The 16,861-nt window shown below is 42.7% G+C and overlaps 1 protein-coding gene across 1 annotated transcript in view; it reads left to right on the plus strand.

The window, feature by feature from the left end:
* LOC147017932 (A disintegrin and metalloproteinase with thrombospondin motifs 3-like) overlaps positions 1-16,861 on the plus strand; it is a 279,852-nt gene that overhangs the window by 210,565 nt on the left and 52,426 nt on the right. The window contains exons 14-16 of the mRNA XM_085899925.1: positions 1,253-1,333; positions 2,218-2,378; positions 2,500-2,668. Of these exons, the coding sequence (XP_085756051.1) occupies positions 1,253-1,333; positions 2,218-2,378; positions 2,500-2,668 (411 nt within the window). The remainder of the gene's footprint in view (positions 1-1,252; positions 1,334-2,217; positions 2,379-2,499; positions 2,669-16,861) is intronic.

Genomic DNA, 16,861 nt, shown 5'->3' on the forward strand with positions numbered 1-16,861 from the left:
AGAGAGAGAGAGAGAGGTTGGAGAGAGAGAGAGGTTGGAGAGAGAGAGAGAGAGAGAGAGAGAGAGAGAGAGAGAGAGAGAGAGAGAGAGGTTGGAGAGAGAGAGAGAGAGAGAGAGAGAGAGAGAGAGGTTGGAGAGAGAGAGAGGTTGGAGAGAGAGAGAGAGGGTTGGAGAGAGAGAGAGGGTTGGAGAGAGAGAGAGAGGTTGGAGAGAGAGAGAGAGGTTGGAGAGAGAGAGAGGTTGGAGAGAGAGAGAGGTTGGAGAGAGAGAGAGGTTGGAGAGAGAGAGAGGTTGGGGAGAGAGAGAGAGAGAGAGAGAGAGAGAGGTTGGAGAGAGAGAGAGAGAGAGAGAGAGAGAGAGAGAGAGAGAGAGAGAGAGAGAGAGAGAGAGAGAGAGACAGAGAGGTTGGAGACAGACACAGACACAGACACAGACACAGACTGGCAGGATGGCTTAGAGGTATGCACACTCACCTCTGAGCTGTCTCACCTGGGTTTGAATCCAGATCTAGCTACAAACTGTCATCTCAGTGATTCATCAATGTGTGTGCCATCCCTCAGATGGATGTTAAACTGGGCGTCCCATCTGCCAGAATTAATTTGTGGAAGTTAAAGGCATTAAACGGCGTCCTTCATGGGGAGTAGGCAAGTTATTGCCAGCATCCTGAACAAATTCCAAACAAATTCCTGCACTGGCTTCCCGAGTCGGAGTGGCAACCCGTCCAGGATTGTAGCCGAGTAACTGCGTCAGCAGCACCAATGCTCTGCACGGGCGACGGCGGTGATGATGACGAATTTAAAGTGAGCTTGTAAACTTAGCATTTCACGTGGAGATGTGAACTGTTGGAGACTAGTTGTGGCCATGAAGATGATTAAGAACAGATATTTTTGTGATCAACATATTTATTTTATTTTTATTTGTATGACGAATCCAGTATATGAACATGATGATGAAAAAGACTGACAGACGTCTGTCATCCAGCCCAGGGACACATTAGGAACAGGAAAGCCTTTTGAAGGGCCCGATATTTCCCAGTCCCCTCTTTTGCTAAATCATCCTTTTACCATCAAGTTTGTTTTTTTTTTAATTCATCTTATTTCCTTATCATCATACTTTTTATCTTTGCCTTTGCTTATTTCTAAATGTCATGCTGTATGATGTGGGTAGCCACACAAGTGTTAACAAAAATCTATTCACCTCTCCCCCCCCCCACCACTCCCCCTCTCTCACCTTCTCCCGGCCAAAACCCCAGACCTGCTGAAGATGTTTGAAATCCCATCCTCAGCGCGACACATTGTTATCAACGAAGTTATTCCTTCTCCTCACATGTTGGGTATGAAACGCGTGAACTTGCTCTCTCACACCTTTTTAGTTTCACAGGCAGGTCTTCCATAAACATTTCTTTCATATTCATTATTTTGCTTCTTCCTTCCCTGATCCTGTTCTTTCACGAAGGTCATGATTTTATTTTTTTATTATTATTTTTTTTTTATCCCTTTTTATTATTTGTATTTTTTTTTGCGAAGGCTAACATGTCTTTTGTTGTGCACGATGGACCATGAGATTTTTCTCAGCCTGAAGTACTTGAAAAACCCACCTTCTGTTTTTTTTTTCAAGACCTTGGCCTTCCCAGAAACCTCTTTTAAATTATATTCCTTCTCATCAAAATCTCTGATTTAGTTATTTATTTATTTATTTTGCCCGCGTATGTGTTGAGGCTCATTTTTGACATGTGCAATTGTTCGCAACTGTTTTAATCTTGAACTTGAGTGGGTCTGTCGTTGTGTCGATGCCGTCATTATCCGTCAACTCAAACGAAAATACGAAGCTCGGTGACCCTGTAAAGCTCTTATGCGATGAGCTTACCTCATTGATCAATGGAGAACACTTTCCTTATGTTCGCCTCAAGAACCTTCCGGATTTTTTTTGTCTTCCAACGCTTCAGGGCAGCTCGAACCCCAATAAGATTTCCTTACATTCCCAAGAAACAGAATTGATCAACTTTTTTTGCTATCAGTCAAGCCCATCTCTCCTTTGAAACCCTATCCAATTCGCCACTTGTTTATCCATTCCTTTCACCACTGGATTCATTTACTTATTTTTGTTCCTTGCATTCATTTCAACCAGCAGTTGCGCCTCCACTTTTCAATAATGGCACTGAGCTTCTCCGGCTGGCTTCGGAAATATAGTTTGTTTTACATCATCATGTCTGACCAGTGGTAACAACCCAGGATGGAGAGCCAATTTTGGAAGGAAACAGGAAGCGAGCGAAACTTGGGGTCTTTGTGAAACTTGGGCTGCTCTGGGAGGTTGAAGAACAAGATGGAAAGGAGTTTCTTCGCACAGAGGGCCCACTGAAGGACACCTTGCTAATTCAGGTAACTTTTGGAACGGGCAGACGAATGGCCTGTTATTTGCTCTTGAAAACCTGAGGTTGGCTCACAGCCATACGCTCTTCGATCCCTGCATATCCCGTGCCATTTTTTTTTCCCCGTCCAGATTTCTCCAAGTGACAACGAGAGCAAAGCAAGCGTGATGTATCATTACATCATCCATCAGGACACACTGCCCCGTGTTGGTAGTAACAACGTCCTTGGCAGCAGCGGTGCTGGAGATTACGAGTGGGCCCTCAAGGCTTGGTCAGGCTGCTCTGTTACTTGTGGTGGAGGTATGCATTTCTTTATTGCACAAGTGAAACTGGGGAAAGCTAGAGGGAGAAAAGAGAAGGAAATAAAGACTGTTAAATTGAAGTGTCAACGCAGTCAAACGTTAGGTTATGGTTAATTTGACCATTAGACAGCAGCCTCAGCAAATGAACCATGAAATGTACAAGAACATGAGGCCATGTGATGGACCTCTGCTTGGTTTGTTGTGTGAAACATGATGACGACGACTGTTTTGGGGGTAAAAAAGAAAATCCTTTGTTGTTATCAGTGTAGGGATAAATTAAAATCCCTCGTACTGGGATCCAAAACAAAAAGTACAAACATGCATTTGACTATCCCAAACTAATCACTTTTTATATAACAAAAGAATGACAGTTGAACTCTTGATAACACGTAAGGTAATCTAAACTTTAAACCCTGAGATTAGCAAATCATCATTTTCGATGGATCGTCTTTAAAACCAGTATCCTGAATAATGTCTCTGTGAGTCACAGCAAACCATTGCTCAAGCACAGCTCGATCCAATCAATCATTTCACTCTTGAAGAGAGAGAAAACAAAGAGTGAGTTTGTGCGTGTGTGGTACACACACACACGCACGCACGCACGCACACACGCACGCACACACACACACACACACACACACACACACACACATCATTTCATCTGCTGAGTATAATTTTTTTAAAGGTTTTTTGAGTTTATTTATGTTCTTCCATTGGGAATCAGGATTCACCATATGAAGAAAACTATCCCAGCGAGGCCGCACTATCCCACGCTGAACCATACATACCGCTCTCTCCACCTGATCACATTGGACACAGACCGTTTCAACCCCCCTTAAGCCTGGTGTTGGCTCAGTGGTTAGGGTGGCGGCTTGGGATCCTAGGGTCCTGAGTTCGAGCCCCGTCGGCCACTGAATTAATTTACCAGGGGGTTGACTCAGCCTGTCATCCTTCCGAGGTCAGCGAAATGAGTACCAGTTCCAGTGTGTCCTGGTAGAGGGGCACTGCATCAGCGACACAGTCGCGCTTCAAGAAATGATAGCTACCCCGGCAGCTAAGTTGCCATACGACCACCACAACCCCCCTTGTGTATTTCAACAAAATATTCCAACTTCCAAGTTAAGTAAATAAATAAATAAACTAGAACTGCCACTTTACAACTGCTGGCAGTGATGACCGGGTACCCGTATATGACACCTTTGATACGACGTGAGACTTAAATGATGGTCGCAAAGTTTTGCGTCGACAGGATGAGTGGTTCCGGAGAAAACGATATTTAATGTTGTTCTTGAATCCGACGTGACTGCCAAACCGTGTGACCTATCGATTAGAAATTAACAAAGTTATATTCCCCACTCGTGTGCGATACGTATGTGAAGTTTCCCCTCGATTTGACCAGCCATTCTGGAGAAGAAGATGTTCGGAGGTTTTAGGGTAAATTCGACGTGGCCGCCAAACCGTGTGACCTATCGATTAGAAATTAACAAACTTGTGAAAGGATATCTTGGGGAAAGCGTACGTGAATTTTTGCCTCGATCTGTCTGGCCGTTCTGGAGAAGAAGATTTTGAAAATTTATTAATTTTCAATCCTAGATGATTGACGAACCATATGACCTATGACATCATAAGGTTACATCCTGCCTCCAATCCCGTAGTGGAATACATGCGTGAAGTTTCGTGTTCATCGGATAAGGTGCATTTTTCTATCCAAGATGGCCACCAAACCCTGTGACTTGTGATGTCATTTTTAGCATGTCTTATTTTAGCACTTCATTCTTTACTCTTCTTCTTCATTTTTACTCTTATTCTTCATTTTTTACTATTCTTCATTTTATTACTCTTCTTCCTCATTTTATTACTCATCTTCATTTTATTACTCTTCTTCCTCATTTTATTACTCTTCTTCCTCATTTTATTACTCTTCTTCCTCATTTTATTACTCTTCTTCTTCATTTTATTACTCTTCTTTTTCATTTTATTACTCTTCTTCTTTTTTTATTACTCTTCTTCATTTTATTACTCTTCTTATTTATTTTATTACTCTTCTTCTTCATTTTATTACTCTTCCTCTTCTTTTTATTACTCTTCTTCTTCATTTTTTACTCTTATTCTTCATTTTGTTACTCTTCTTCTTCATTGTTTTACTCTTCTTCATTTTTACTCTTCTTCTTCTTTACTCTTCTTCTTCTTCATTTTTTACTCTTCTTCATTTTTACTCTTCTTCTTCATTAGTTACACTTCTTCTTCATTATTTACTCTTCTTCTTCTTTTTTACTCTTCTTCATTATTTACTCTTCTTCATTTTTTACTCTTCTTCATTTTATACTCTTCTTGTTCATTGTTTTACTTTTTTTCATTTTTACTCTTCTTCTTCTTCTTCATTATTTACTCTTCTTCTTCTTCTTCTTCTTCTTCTTCTTCTTCTTTATTCTTCATTTTTTACTCTTCTTCTTCATTTTTTACTCTTCTTCTTCATTTTTTACTCTTCTTCTTCATTATTTACACTTCTTCTTCATTATTTACTCTTATTCTTCATTATTTACTCTTCTTCTTCATTATTTACTCTTCTTCTTCATTATTTACTCTTGTTCCTCATTTTTTACTCTTCTTCTTCATTATTTACTCTTCCTCTTCTTCATTTTTTTACTCTTCTTCTTCATTTTTTACTCTTCTTCATTTTATACTCTTCTTCTTCTTCATTTTTTACTCTTCTTCATTTTATACTCTTCTTCTTCATTGTTTTACTCTTCTTCATTTTTACTCTTCTTCTTCTTCTTCATTATTTACTCTTCTTCTTCTTCTTCTTCTTCTTCTTCTTTATTCTTCATTTTTTACTCTTCTTCTTCATTTTTTACTCTTCTTCTTCATTATTTACACTTCTTCATTATTTACTCTTATTCTTCATTATTTACTCTTCTTCTTCATTATTTACTCTTCTTCTTCATTATTTACTCTTGTTCTTCATTTTTTACTCTTCTTCTTCATTATTTACTCTTCCTCTTCTTCATTATTTACTCTTCTTCTTCATTTTGAACTCTTCTGCTTCATTTTTTACTCTTCTTCTTCATTATTTACTCTTTTTCTTCTAAATTAAGAGAGCTCGGCGTTGTTGTTGTTGTTGTTCTTCTTCTTCTTCTTCTTCTTCTTCTGGTGAAGACAAATCCTTTAGGACTCCACTCTCATATACAGGATCCGGATCTCCTTAAATACTAAACACTTGTACACATCCTTGCATTGCGGTGCCTTTTGAGAGCGTCTATCATGAACTTTTAAATATATTCGGACATTTGCTTTAAAGTTTCCAGAAGTTCACGTTACTATTTAAAGATTATTCCATTTAATGTATTGTAATTTCGTAAATACACTATTTTCCCGTCATGAACGACGATCGTCCATGACGGGTCTCACTATTCGCTCCATCAAGGCACGTGACGAAATATCGGAAGTTGTTTTTTTTTATTTTCTTCTTCTTCTTGTTCTTGTTCTACTTCTTCTGGTGAAGACAAAACCTTTAGGACGCGGCTCTTGGACACATTTGTCCTTGTTAACATATGTGCAGGCAAGGGGCTAGATTATAGTAGCCAAGTCTTGGTTTGATAGGTTATGTGGTTCCAGAGAAAACATTATTTAATATAATTCTTGAATCCAACATGGCTGCCAAACCATGTGACCTATCAATTAGAAATTAACAAACTTGTGAAAGGATGTCTTGCGGAAAGTGTGTGTGAATTTTTGCCTCAATCTGTCTGGTCGTTCTGGAGAAGAAGATTTGAAAAATTTATTAATTTTCAATCTAAGATGGCAAACGAACCACGTGATCTATGACATCATAAATTTAAATTCTGCTTCCATTCGTGTAGTGGAACACGTTCCTGAAGTTTCGTCTTTATCGGACAAAGTGCGTCATTCTATCCAAGATGGACGCCAAACCATGTGACATGTGATGTCATAATTTTTAACATGCATGCAGGCATGGGGATAGATTATATTGGCCAAGTTTCGCTTCGATAGGTTATGTGGTTCCAGAGAAAACATTATTTAATATAATTCTTGAATCCAACATGGCCGCTAAACCATGTGACCTATCAATTAGAAATTAACAAAGTTATATTCACTACTCGTGTGCAACACGTGTGTGAAGTTACCCCTTGATCTGACTGGCCGTTCTGGAGAAGAAGAAGTTTGAAGGTTTTAGGGTAAATTCAACATGGCCGCCAAACCGTGTGACCTATCAATTCGAAATTAACAAACTTGTGAAAGGATGTCTTGGGGAAAGCGTACGTCAATTTTTGCCTCAATCTGTCTGGCCGTTCAGGAGAAGATTTTTTAAATTTATTAATTTTCAATCCAAGATGGCTGACGAACCATATGACCATAAGTTTACATCCTGCCTCCTATCCCGTAGTGGAATACGTCTGTGAAGTTTCGTGTTAATCGGATTAGATGCGTTTTTCTATCCAAGATGGCTGCCAAACCCTGTGACTAGTGACGTCATAATTTTTACTATTAATGCAGACATCATGGAGGATGATGGTTGCAAATTTTCGCTTCGATAGGTTATGTGATTCCAGAGAAAACATTATTTAATATTTTTCTTGAATCCAACATGGCTGCCAAACCATGTGACCCATCAATAAGAAATTAACAAACTTATATTCATTACTCGTGGGCAATACGTTTGTGAAGTTTCCCCTTGATCTGACAAGCCGTTCTGGAGAAGATGTTTGAAGGTTTTGGGTAAATTCAAGATGGCCGCCAAACCATGTGACCGATAAAGAAGAAATTAACAAACTTGATAAAGGAACTCATGGGGAATGTGTGTGTGAAGTTTCGCCTCGATCTGTTTAGCCGTTCTGAAGAAGAAGATTTTTAAAATTTATTAATTTTCAATCCAAGATGGCTGACGAACCATAGAACCTATGACATCATAAGTTTACATCCTGCCTCCAATCCCATTGTGGAATACGTGTGTGAAGTTTCGTCTTAATCGGATAAGGTGCATTTTTCATCCAAGATGGCCGCCAAACCCTGTGACTTGCGACGTTATAATTTTTACTATGAATGCAGACATCATGGAGAATGATGGTTGCAAATTTTCGCTTCGATAGGTTATGTGATTGCAGAGAAAACATTATTTAATATTTTCTTGAATCCAACATGGCTGCCAAACCATGTGACCTATCAATTAGAAATTAACAAACTTATATTCCCTACTCACGTGCAATACGTTTGTGAAGTTTCCCCTTGATCTGACGAGCCGTTCTGGAGATGTTTGAATGTTTACAGTAAATTCAAGATTGCCGCCAAACCGTATGACCGATCAATAAGAAATTAACAAACTTGATAAAGGACCTCATGAGGAATGTGTGTGTAAAGTTTCGCCTCAATCTGTTTAGCTGTTCTGGAGAAGAAGATTTTTTTTTAAAAAAATTCCCAAAACAAGATGGCTGCCGAACCAAGTGACCTATGACATCATAATATATTTTTTCTATGGTGAATTGCTGTGCAGATGAGGCTCAAGAAATTTCAAATTTTTCCGATGCAGCGTTGTACCTAACGAATTTTGACCGGCACACCTCTTGACTGATGACCTCATGAAAAATCATCCCTGTTCCCCTTGAGGAGCTTATTCAAATGTATGAAGCGAAAATTTTTTCCATCCCACCGTTTCAGAGATATAGAGGTCCAAAGTTTTTCGGTTTTTTTCAAGATGGCGCCCGTACCACGTGACCAATGACGTCACAATTGCCAATTAAGTTTGCTATCAAAAAAGATACATACTATGGTGAAAATTTCGTGTCGATCGGACTTACCGTTCCTGAGAAAATGATTTTTAAAGCGAAAGAACCCGCAAATTGCCGGCGGAAAAAGAATGAATAATAAAGAATAAGGAAATAAACAGAAGAAAAACAATAGGGTTCCCTGTCAGGATGACAGGGTACCCTAATAACTATGAGTTCCTCCCTTACAAGGAACTTTAATGCAGGAGAAGGCCATTTGGCCCATAAAAGCCTGTACTAGTGTTGCCAACCTATGGTCATTTGTCCATGCTCATATCCTTTTTAAATGCTGAGCATCGAGCAAGGAAGCAGCATGGACCATTTTTTAAATCTTCGGTATGACTTGGCTGTGGTGTAAATCACCGACCTCCAGACTCAGAGCAGATGCTCCAACCATGACACCACTGAGATGAGTTATATTCTCAAGAATTGACTTCCCATTGGATCAAACAAAAGAAAAAAACACAAAACATATTTGCACGGATGGTACTTGTTCGCAGTTACCTCAGTCACTGAGGTTATGTGTTCACCCCTGCTTGTTTGTTACTTGGCAAAAAAATTTTCCCCAAGTATGCTGATAGGTTCAGTTTGTTTGTTTGTTTGTTTGTTTGTTTGTTATGACGAAAACTGAAAATTTTCATACGTCTCTCTGTCGTGTTTGTTTGTCTGTGAGTGTGATAACTCGGGAATGCTTTCAGCTGTCTTAATCAGTCTTTACCAGAGGATTGCAAAGGACAAAAGTGAGGCTGTCAATGCTTTTTCACTATATGGGCCAAAAGGTCAACAACTTAGGTGCAATTTCTAAACTCCTCAGTTTTCATTGGATTGACTTGAAATTTGAAGAGCATTTGAACATCAGCTCACTGAATTCAACCACCAAGCATTTTTGAGGTCAACATGGACCAAAAAGTCAACATAGGCCTAATTTCTAAAATTGAGATCATGATATCTCAAAAAGTTATGGACGAGTTATGACAGAACGAGGTGGATGAGTTGGTTCGGTGACAAGAACAAGTGGATTAGATTTTGATGCTGATCCAGCTCATCAGTGGAATAGATAACGAAAACTGTTCAGCCTGGCGGAGATATGCACTCTACCGAGTGCTGTTCTACTTTGTTATGTTTTGCCAAGTCTCGCTCTATGAATGATTTTTCATTTGTTTGTTTGTCTGTCTGTTTGTCTGTGAGCAGGATATCTCAAAAAGTTATGGATGCATTTGGACGAAATTTAGTGGGGAGCTTGGGTGTGTGCCACAGACAAATTGATTATCCGGATCTGAGAATTTTTTTCAGGTGATTCTTCACCATTGAGAGATGAGACAAAAAACGATATGAAAAGCACGATATCTGAAAAAGTTGTGGATCATTTATGACAAAAATAGGTGGATGAGTTTGTTCGGTGACAAGAACAAGCCGATTTGATTTTGGTAAAGGTGCGGATCCAGATCCAGCCTATCAGTGGAATACAAAATGTAAACTCCACAGCTTGGCAGAGGTATGCACTCTATCAGGTGCAATTCTAGTTTATAATATATTTATATTTTACTTCTGTTAAGGCCCTGTCACACCTTGACGATTTAGCCAGCGTATGCCTGACATATGCAAAATTTGGCTAAAACGCTGGCACACGTCGAATACCTTATGGGTAAGTTTGTATATATTAAGAGCACGCTGGCATACGTCGTAGTGCGCTGGCATACGTCTTTGTACGCCGAGATGTTAGGCAAATTTTCCAGGCTTGAAATTTTTCGACGTATGCCAGCGTATGACTCGCACTCACCCAGGTCAGGTCAGGTCAGGTCAGATCTGTGACCTGCTACAGGTACCATGTAAACCTGTACTAGCGTGTTCCATGGTTGGGTTGTCGGCGACTAAACAGTCTCCCCCACCAGGTTTTCTGGTGAGGAGGGTGTTTGGATATGGACACCCAGCAGGATTAAAAACAAAACCTGTCAAAGGGTGGAGGAGCTCCTTGTGAGCCAACGGCCATCCATATCTAGTGCCCAACTGTGTCTGCGGACGTCCTCCCGCAGTTGGGTTACTTTTTTATTCGGAGGTTGGTGGCAGGATTTGCACTCCGGCCACTGTAAAACCCTTCATTCCGCAAAACACACAAATGCAAAAAAATCTGAAAACCCACTCCATGGGAGTACCTCCTGTGCAGCTTCTTTTCGCAGGGCAGCTCACCGGATGACGGGATTGGGGCAAAGCCTTCGGGACCCCCAATCTTTGATGATAGCAGGGAAACCATGGGGTAACTTCCCTGGGTCAGATTGCGGGAGAGTGTGTCGGAGTAGTGCTGAGGTGTCGTCCACCAGATGGCGGTCTCCTTGGGTTAACCTGAGGCGGTCCCTTCGGGTGGGTGCCTGGAATGTCCTATCCCAAAGAGAGGATGATCACCTGCCTCTGTTATCTGAGCTCAAGCGTTTGGACATCAGTATTGCAGCACTATCTGAGGTTCAGAGACCGGATTGCGGTGAGATAATGGTGGGTGGTTACATCTATTGGTCTAGTCGCTCTGATGGTTACCATACACAAAGGAGTTGCTGTCGCTGTGTCCAATAAGCTGATCCCAATGACAATTGAGGTAACACCGGTAAACGAGCGTATTATGAGATTAAGGATTCGTCACTCCTGAGGTGTCATTTCCCTGGTCTCTGTCTATGCTCCGACTGAGGCGATTGACTTCACCGTGAAGGACACATTTTACGCCACACTCGAGTCTGTGGTTGATCAGTGCCCCAGACGAGATACACTTCTAGTCTTGGGGGATTTCAATGCATCGACTGGAACTGAAAGGGATGGTTATGAGATATGTGTTGGTCCCCATGGGTCAGGAACTATGAATCAGAATAGCACTAAGTTCCTTGACTTTGCAAGAAGTCATGGACTTAGGGTGGCCGGTCCATGGTTTCAGCACCCACAAGCTCATCGCTGGACTTGGTATTCCAACGCTGGCGGTGTGGCAAAGGACATTGACCATGTCCTCGTTGACGGTCGCTGGAGGATGATGCATAACTGCAGGGTCTACCGGAGTGCTCAGTTCCGCAATACTGACCACCGGCTTGTTGTAGCAACTCCAAAGCTGCACCTTAAATCCTGGAGAATGGTACCATCCCAGCCGAGGCTGGATGTTGGCAAGCTCAAGGATGAGAGAGTAGCTGAGGAGTTTGCGAACAGGCTGAGTGGACATTTGGGGTGTCTGGGTGCTTTGGGGGGTCCTGAAGATTATGGATTACCTTCAAGACCACCGCCCTTGATGTTGCCGGTGGATGTCTTGGAACTCACCGCAGGGCAAAGAAGAATTTTGTCTCTCAAGGGACACTGGATACCATTGACCAGAGTCGCAGGGCCAGGCTGAATGGCAGAGCTGAACTGTTCAGGGAGCTGAGGCGTAAAACTGCACGTGCACTAAGGGTGGACAAGGAGGCCCATGTGCGAGGAATCTGTGAGGGGGTGGAGCATCACCTGTGGACAGGTGATTCTCGTCCCGCTTTCAGGGGAAATCGCGCATTGCGTTCATCCAAGCCCATCCCTCGGAGCACTGCAGTTAGAGCAGAGAGTGGTGGGCTCTTGACAGAGGAGTCTGAAGTGAAGGCCCGCTGGGCTGGTTACTTTGAGCGGTTGTACCAGGCTGATCCATCAGCTGTCAAGTTGGATGTCAATGGTATTACAATCCCTGTTGCTGACCCTCCAATCAATTGTGGTCCACCTTCGCTTGTGGAAACACGGGCTGCGGTGAACCGGTTAAAACAGGGTAAAGCTCCAGGGATCTGTGGCATCCATGCTGAACTTCTCAAGGCTGGTGGAAATGCTGCACTCCTGTCATTGCATGCAGTTTTGTGCTCTGCCTGGAACACGGGCATCATCCCAACTGATTGGAAGAAGGGCCTTGTTGTCCCTCTCTGGAAAGGGAAGGGTGACCGCCAAGACTGCAACAACTACCGAGGGGTGACGCTGCTCTCAGTGCCGGGCAAGGTCTATGCTCAGATAATTCTTGATAGGGTTCGCCACCATCTGCTTGAGCACCAGCGTCCAGAGCAGTCAGGCTTTACACCAAAGAGGTCAACGATTGACCGTATCCTTGCTCTTCGTGTCCTCACCGAACGCAGACGAGAGTTTCGGCAGGGGCTGCTTGCAGCCTATGTTGATCTCTGTAAAGCGTTCGATTCAGTGAATCGGGATGTCCTCTGGAGGATTCTTGGTCTTCGTGGGGTGCCACCGAAACTGATCGATCTGATGTCTGAACTCTACTCTGGTACTGAGAGTGCTGTGAAGTGTGGTGGTACCATCTCTGACTTATTTCCAGTTGTTACTGGAGTTCGTCAGGGGTGTATACTGGCCCCCACACCTTTCAGCACTTGTATGGACTGGATTTTAGGGAGGATGTCGGAAAGATCAACCTGCGGTGCATCGTTTGGGAATGTCAAGATCTCGGACCTTGATTTCGCAGATGATGCAGTCATCTTTGCGGAGACTTTAGATATCCTTTTGGGGGCCCTCGAGATGCTGAATGAGGAGTCGGAGCCGTTGGGATTACGGGTTTCTTGGGTCAAAACTATGATCCAGGCTTTCAATGACATCTTGGATGCTGCTGTCCTGTCTGTGTCTGTTTGTGGTGAGGATGTTGAGGTGGTGGAGAGATTCACTTACCTTTTCAGTGATATTCATGTCTCTGCTGGCTGTGTTTCAGAGGTCAAAAGATGTCTGGATCGGTCCTGGGGATTTATGGATTCACTGGATCATGGGGTGTGGCCCTGCCGGTACCTGTGGGGGAGGACGAAAGTCCGAGTCTTCAGGTCCTTGGTGCTTCCAGTCTTGCTCTATGGATGCGAGACTTGGACACTGACCAAGGATCTGAGACTGAGACTTAATTCCTTTGGTACCAGGTCTCTTCGGAGAATCCTTGGTTATCGCTGGTCAGATTTTGTGTCCAACGAGCGGTTGCTGAGAGAGACTCGGAGGAGATTTGTTTCCTGCATGGTCCGTGAGCGTCAGTTGCGGCTGTATGGACATGTGGCTCGTTTCCCTGACGCTGATCCTGCTCACCAGATTCTCTCAGCGAGGGAGTCTCGTGAGTGGAGGAGGCCAATGGGCCGACCACGTTCCTCGTGGTTGCAGCAGGTTGACCAGCATCTCAAGGAGATGGGGATGGGCCTGGCATCTGCCTGGGGGAAGGACAGACGGAGGCCCCTGGAGTACCGGCGGAAAGTGGACGCAGCGACGCGCTGTTCTGGCACATGCTCCCATACCTGACCTGACTCACACGTTCCGCATAATGCTGGCCATAAGTTGTAGGCACGTTACGTGATCGTTGACACACGTCGACACACGTTACTTGTACGTTACTCATTAGTCGAAGCACGTCGAGGTAATGTTTAGCGTACCCGAAACTTATTTCTAACCTATGAGTAATGTGTTGTAGGCACGTTACGCGATCGTTGACACACGTCGACACACGTTACTTGTACGTTACTCATAAGTCGAAACACGTCAATGTAATGGTTAGCGTCAGTGTTCCAGACTCCCTCGTTTTTTTTTTGTTTTTTTTCTTCGGTATGACGGTGATGTTTGACACTTCGATTTCTCGTGCGGTTATAATATAATATAATTAATAGGCTGACGCTCAACGATTTAAATCATAACCGCACCAGAAATCGAAGTGTCAACATCACCGTCATACCGAACAAAAAAGAAAAAAAAAAACAGGGAGTCTGGAACACTGACGCTAAACATTACATTGACGTGTTTCGACTTATGAGTAACGTACAAGTAACGTGTGTCAACGATCGCGTAGCGTGCCGACAACTTATGCCAGCTTATGTGGAATGTGTGTCATACGTCGAGTACGTCGAGAAATTTTCAACATGCTGAAAATTTCTCGACGTACTCGGCATATGACGACGTATGCCAGCGTGCTCTTAACGTATACAAAACTTACCCATAACGTTTTGAACGTGTGCCAGCTTGGTTCGGCAAATTTTTCATACGTCGGCATACGCTGGCTGAAACGTCAAGGTGTGACAGCGGCTTCACACTTCAATGTCTAGTACGGTTATGATTTGAATCGTCGAGCCGCAGCCTCTGAATAGCCTACGCCACGTGATCGTCGGTGATACGCTGCCGCGCGCTATGCATAAGTTAGACTATCGTTGGGCATAGGTTGTGAACGCCGACAACACGCTCAGCATTCATTGGTATAAGTTGTCTTTATGTGATTGAAACGTTCTGTGTATGTTACTAATACATTATGCATACGTCCAACACGTTATTATACGCCCAAAACTTAAAAAAAACATCAATAGTTCAGCGTACACCAGCGTTTTACATACAATTTGAGACCTTGCCATACGCTGGCTAAAACGTCAAGATGTGACAGGGCCTTTAGGGGTGCCCCATGGAATGCCACGAAAAGCTATTTATACGCATTAACACGGCGTTTGTCTCAGAAGGAAAAAAAACCCTTGCAGAGGGGAGCAAATGAAGTCGCTCCATCGTGTGATTATATTTATTTGTCCTCCTGTCAAGTTTGGTTGAGTTTGCATAATTGACGACTGAATGTATTGCGGTCAAAAATACACACAGACAGACAGACACCAAGGTGTGTATTTTAGTCTGCTATATACACATGGGAAAAAGTTAAGCACGGGCTGAATTTTGCTGAATCATCGCACCAACCCAGAAAATTATTGAGAAACTGAAACATTGATCAAAATATAACCATATATTGGTAAAGTATGCATGCTCAACAAATAACTTTATAGAAATTCAGGGGGTTTTGTTGATTTTTATTTCAATGAAAAAAATTAGGATGTCTTTAATGGCGCTGGTTTACACCAAAAACAACCCAATGACTTCAGAATGAGGCTGCTTGCGACACATCCTGTGATGTGGATGTCAAAACTAGTGAAGAATGGCATCCACCGAGTGGACAATGCAGATCACAAAAGGTCAACAATGTGTGTAAGCACAATTAGAACGAATGACTGATGCAACCCTCATTCTCATCCCATGAAGAACCTGCGAGAGAATTCAAAGGGAGTTGTTGCCATTCCTGATGCAAAGTAGCCTTCATCTATGCCAGAGTCCAGACAGGAGAGTCGATTTTCTTAATTGTACACCAAATAATGTCCCAAAAATGCTCAGTTGGATTTATGTTAGGACTCCTTGCTGTTTGGGGCGATTGTGTGATGGCATTATTTTGCAAGGTCAGTAACTGTACGAGAACGGTGAGGTCTGGCATTGTCTTCCATGAATGCAGATCTTGTGAGAAGTGCGTGGTTGTTGAAATGTGGACTTACATATTCCAAAATTTCCCGATGGTGTTTTTAACCCATTAGGTCACCCTGTGGAGCGACAAGGCCAAGTTTACGATCGTATGGCAAGCAGCTGCCATATCAAAACAGCTCCACCACCAAACAAAGACAGACTCCATAATGTTCTTGGGTGTATAGGCTGTGTTTGGTTTCCACCAAACCCAAATTCTCGCTCCTCCATGAGCCTCGACACTGTATACAAAATAATGAGTTGCCTGCAGGAGTAATTGGCTTTCATCAGACCAATGGATCTTGCTTCAGGATGCGAGATTCCAGTGTTGATGTGCACGACGTCATGTCACGTGGGCTGCTTTGTGTTCTGGAGGCTAGAAGGCATCTTATCAGTCTTTTGCCTTTATATCCTGCAAGATGAAGTTCGTTCTACACAATTCTCATGGGTAACCTCTGAGGGAGATTCAATTCATGCCACAACACTGTGATTGTGGCAAAAGGAATACAGTACGTCTGACAAACATGATCAGATCTACATCCGCTCTGTTATAACTAACCTTGAGTCATCCAGATCGAGACCTGTCTTTAATATTATTGGTTTGTTGATGTTTGTGAACCAATCTGCTGCTAACACTGATGGAAGCCAGGTTGATGTTCGTTTACATTGTTGGACATCCCAACATTGCTCATCCCAATAATTTGCCAACTTTGGGCTTCATTAAGTATTATATCGGCCATAGTAACAAAATCTACCACTGAAAGTATGCAACCAAGTTACCTTCTCGGAACATTGACCAGCTGAAAGTGTTTTTTCAAGTTCTTCCCAACTACAACTTGATAAAACTTGAATAAAATGTGCAAAATTGCCTCGGCCGAGTGATGAATGGAAAATACATCATGTGCATGGACGGTTCTTTCATTTGTTTGAAGGAAAATTTGAGTTTGAGTTAAAAAAAATTTCGCAAACAGTACTGCTCGCAAATAGCAGAGTGAATCGGCGGTTCGTGCTGCTGGGTCTTTTTGTGCTCGTGGACTTGATTCGGCCCGGGATGCAGAAGAGTGACTCGGCGGTTCATGCTCCCGGGGCTCTTTGTGTTTGTAGACTTAATTTTGTCCACGGTGCGGTAGAGTGGATAGTGGTTG

Source organism: Eptatretus burgeri, chromosome 10 (assembly GCF_056783735.1).
Source record: "Eptatretus burgeri isolate ZD-2024b chromosome 10, Ebu_testis_v1, whole genome shotgun sequence".
Taxonomy (NCBI): domain Eukaryota; kingdom Metazoa; phylum Chordata; class Myxini; order Myxiniformes; family Myxinidae; genus Eptatretus; species Eptatretus burgeri.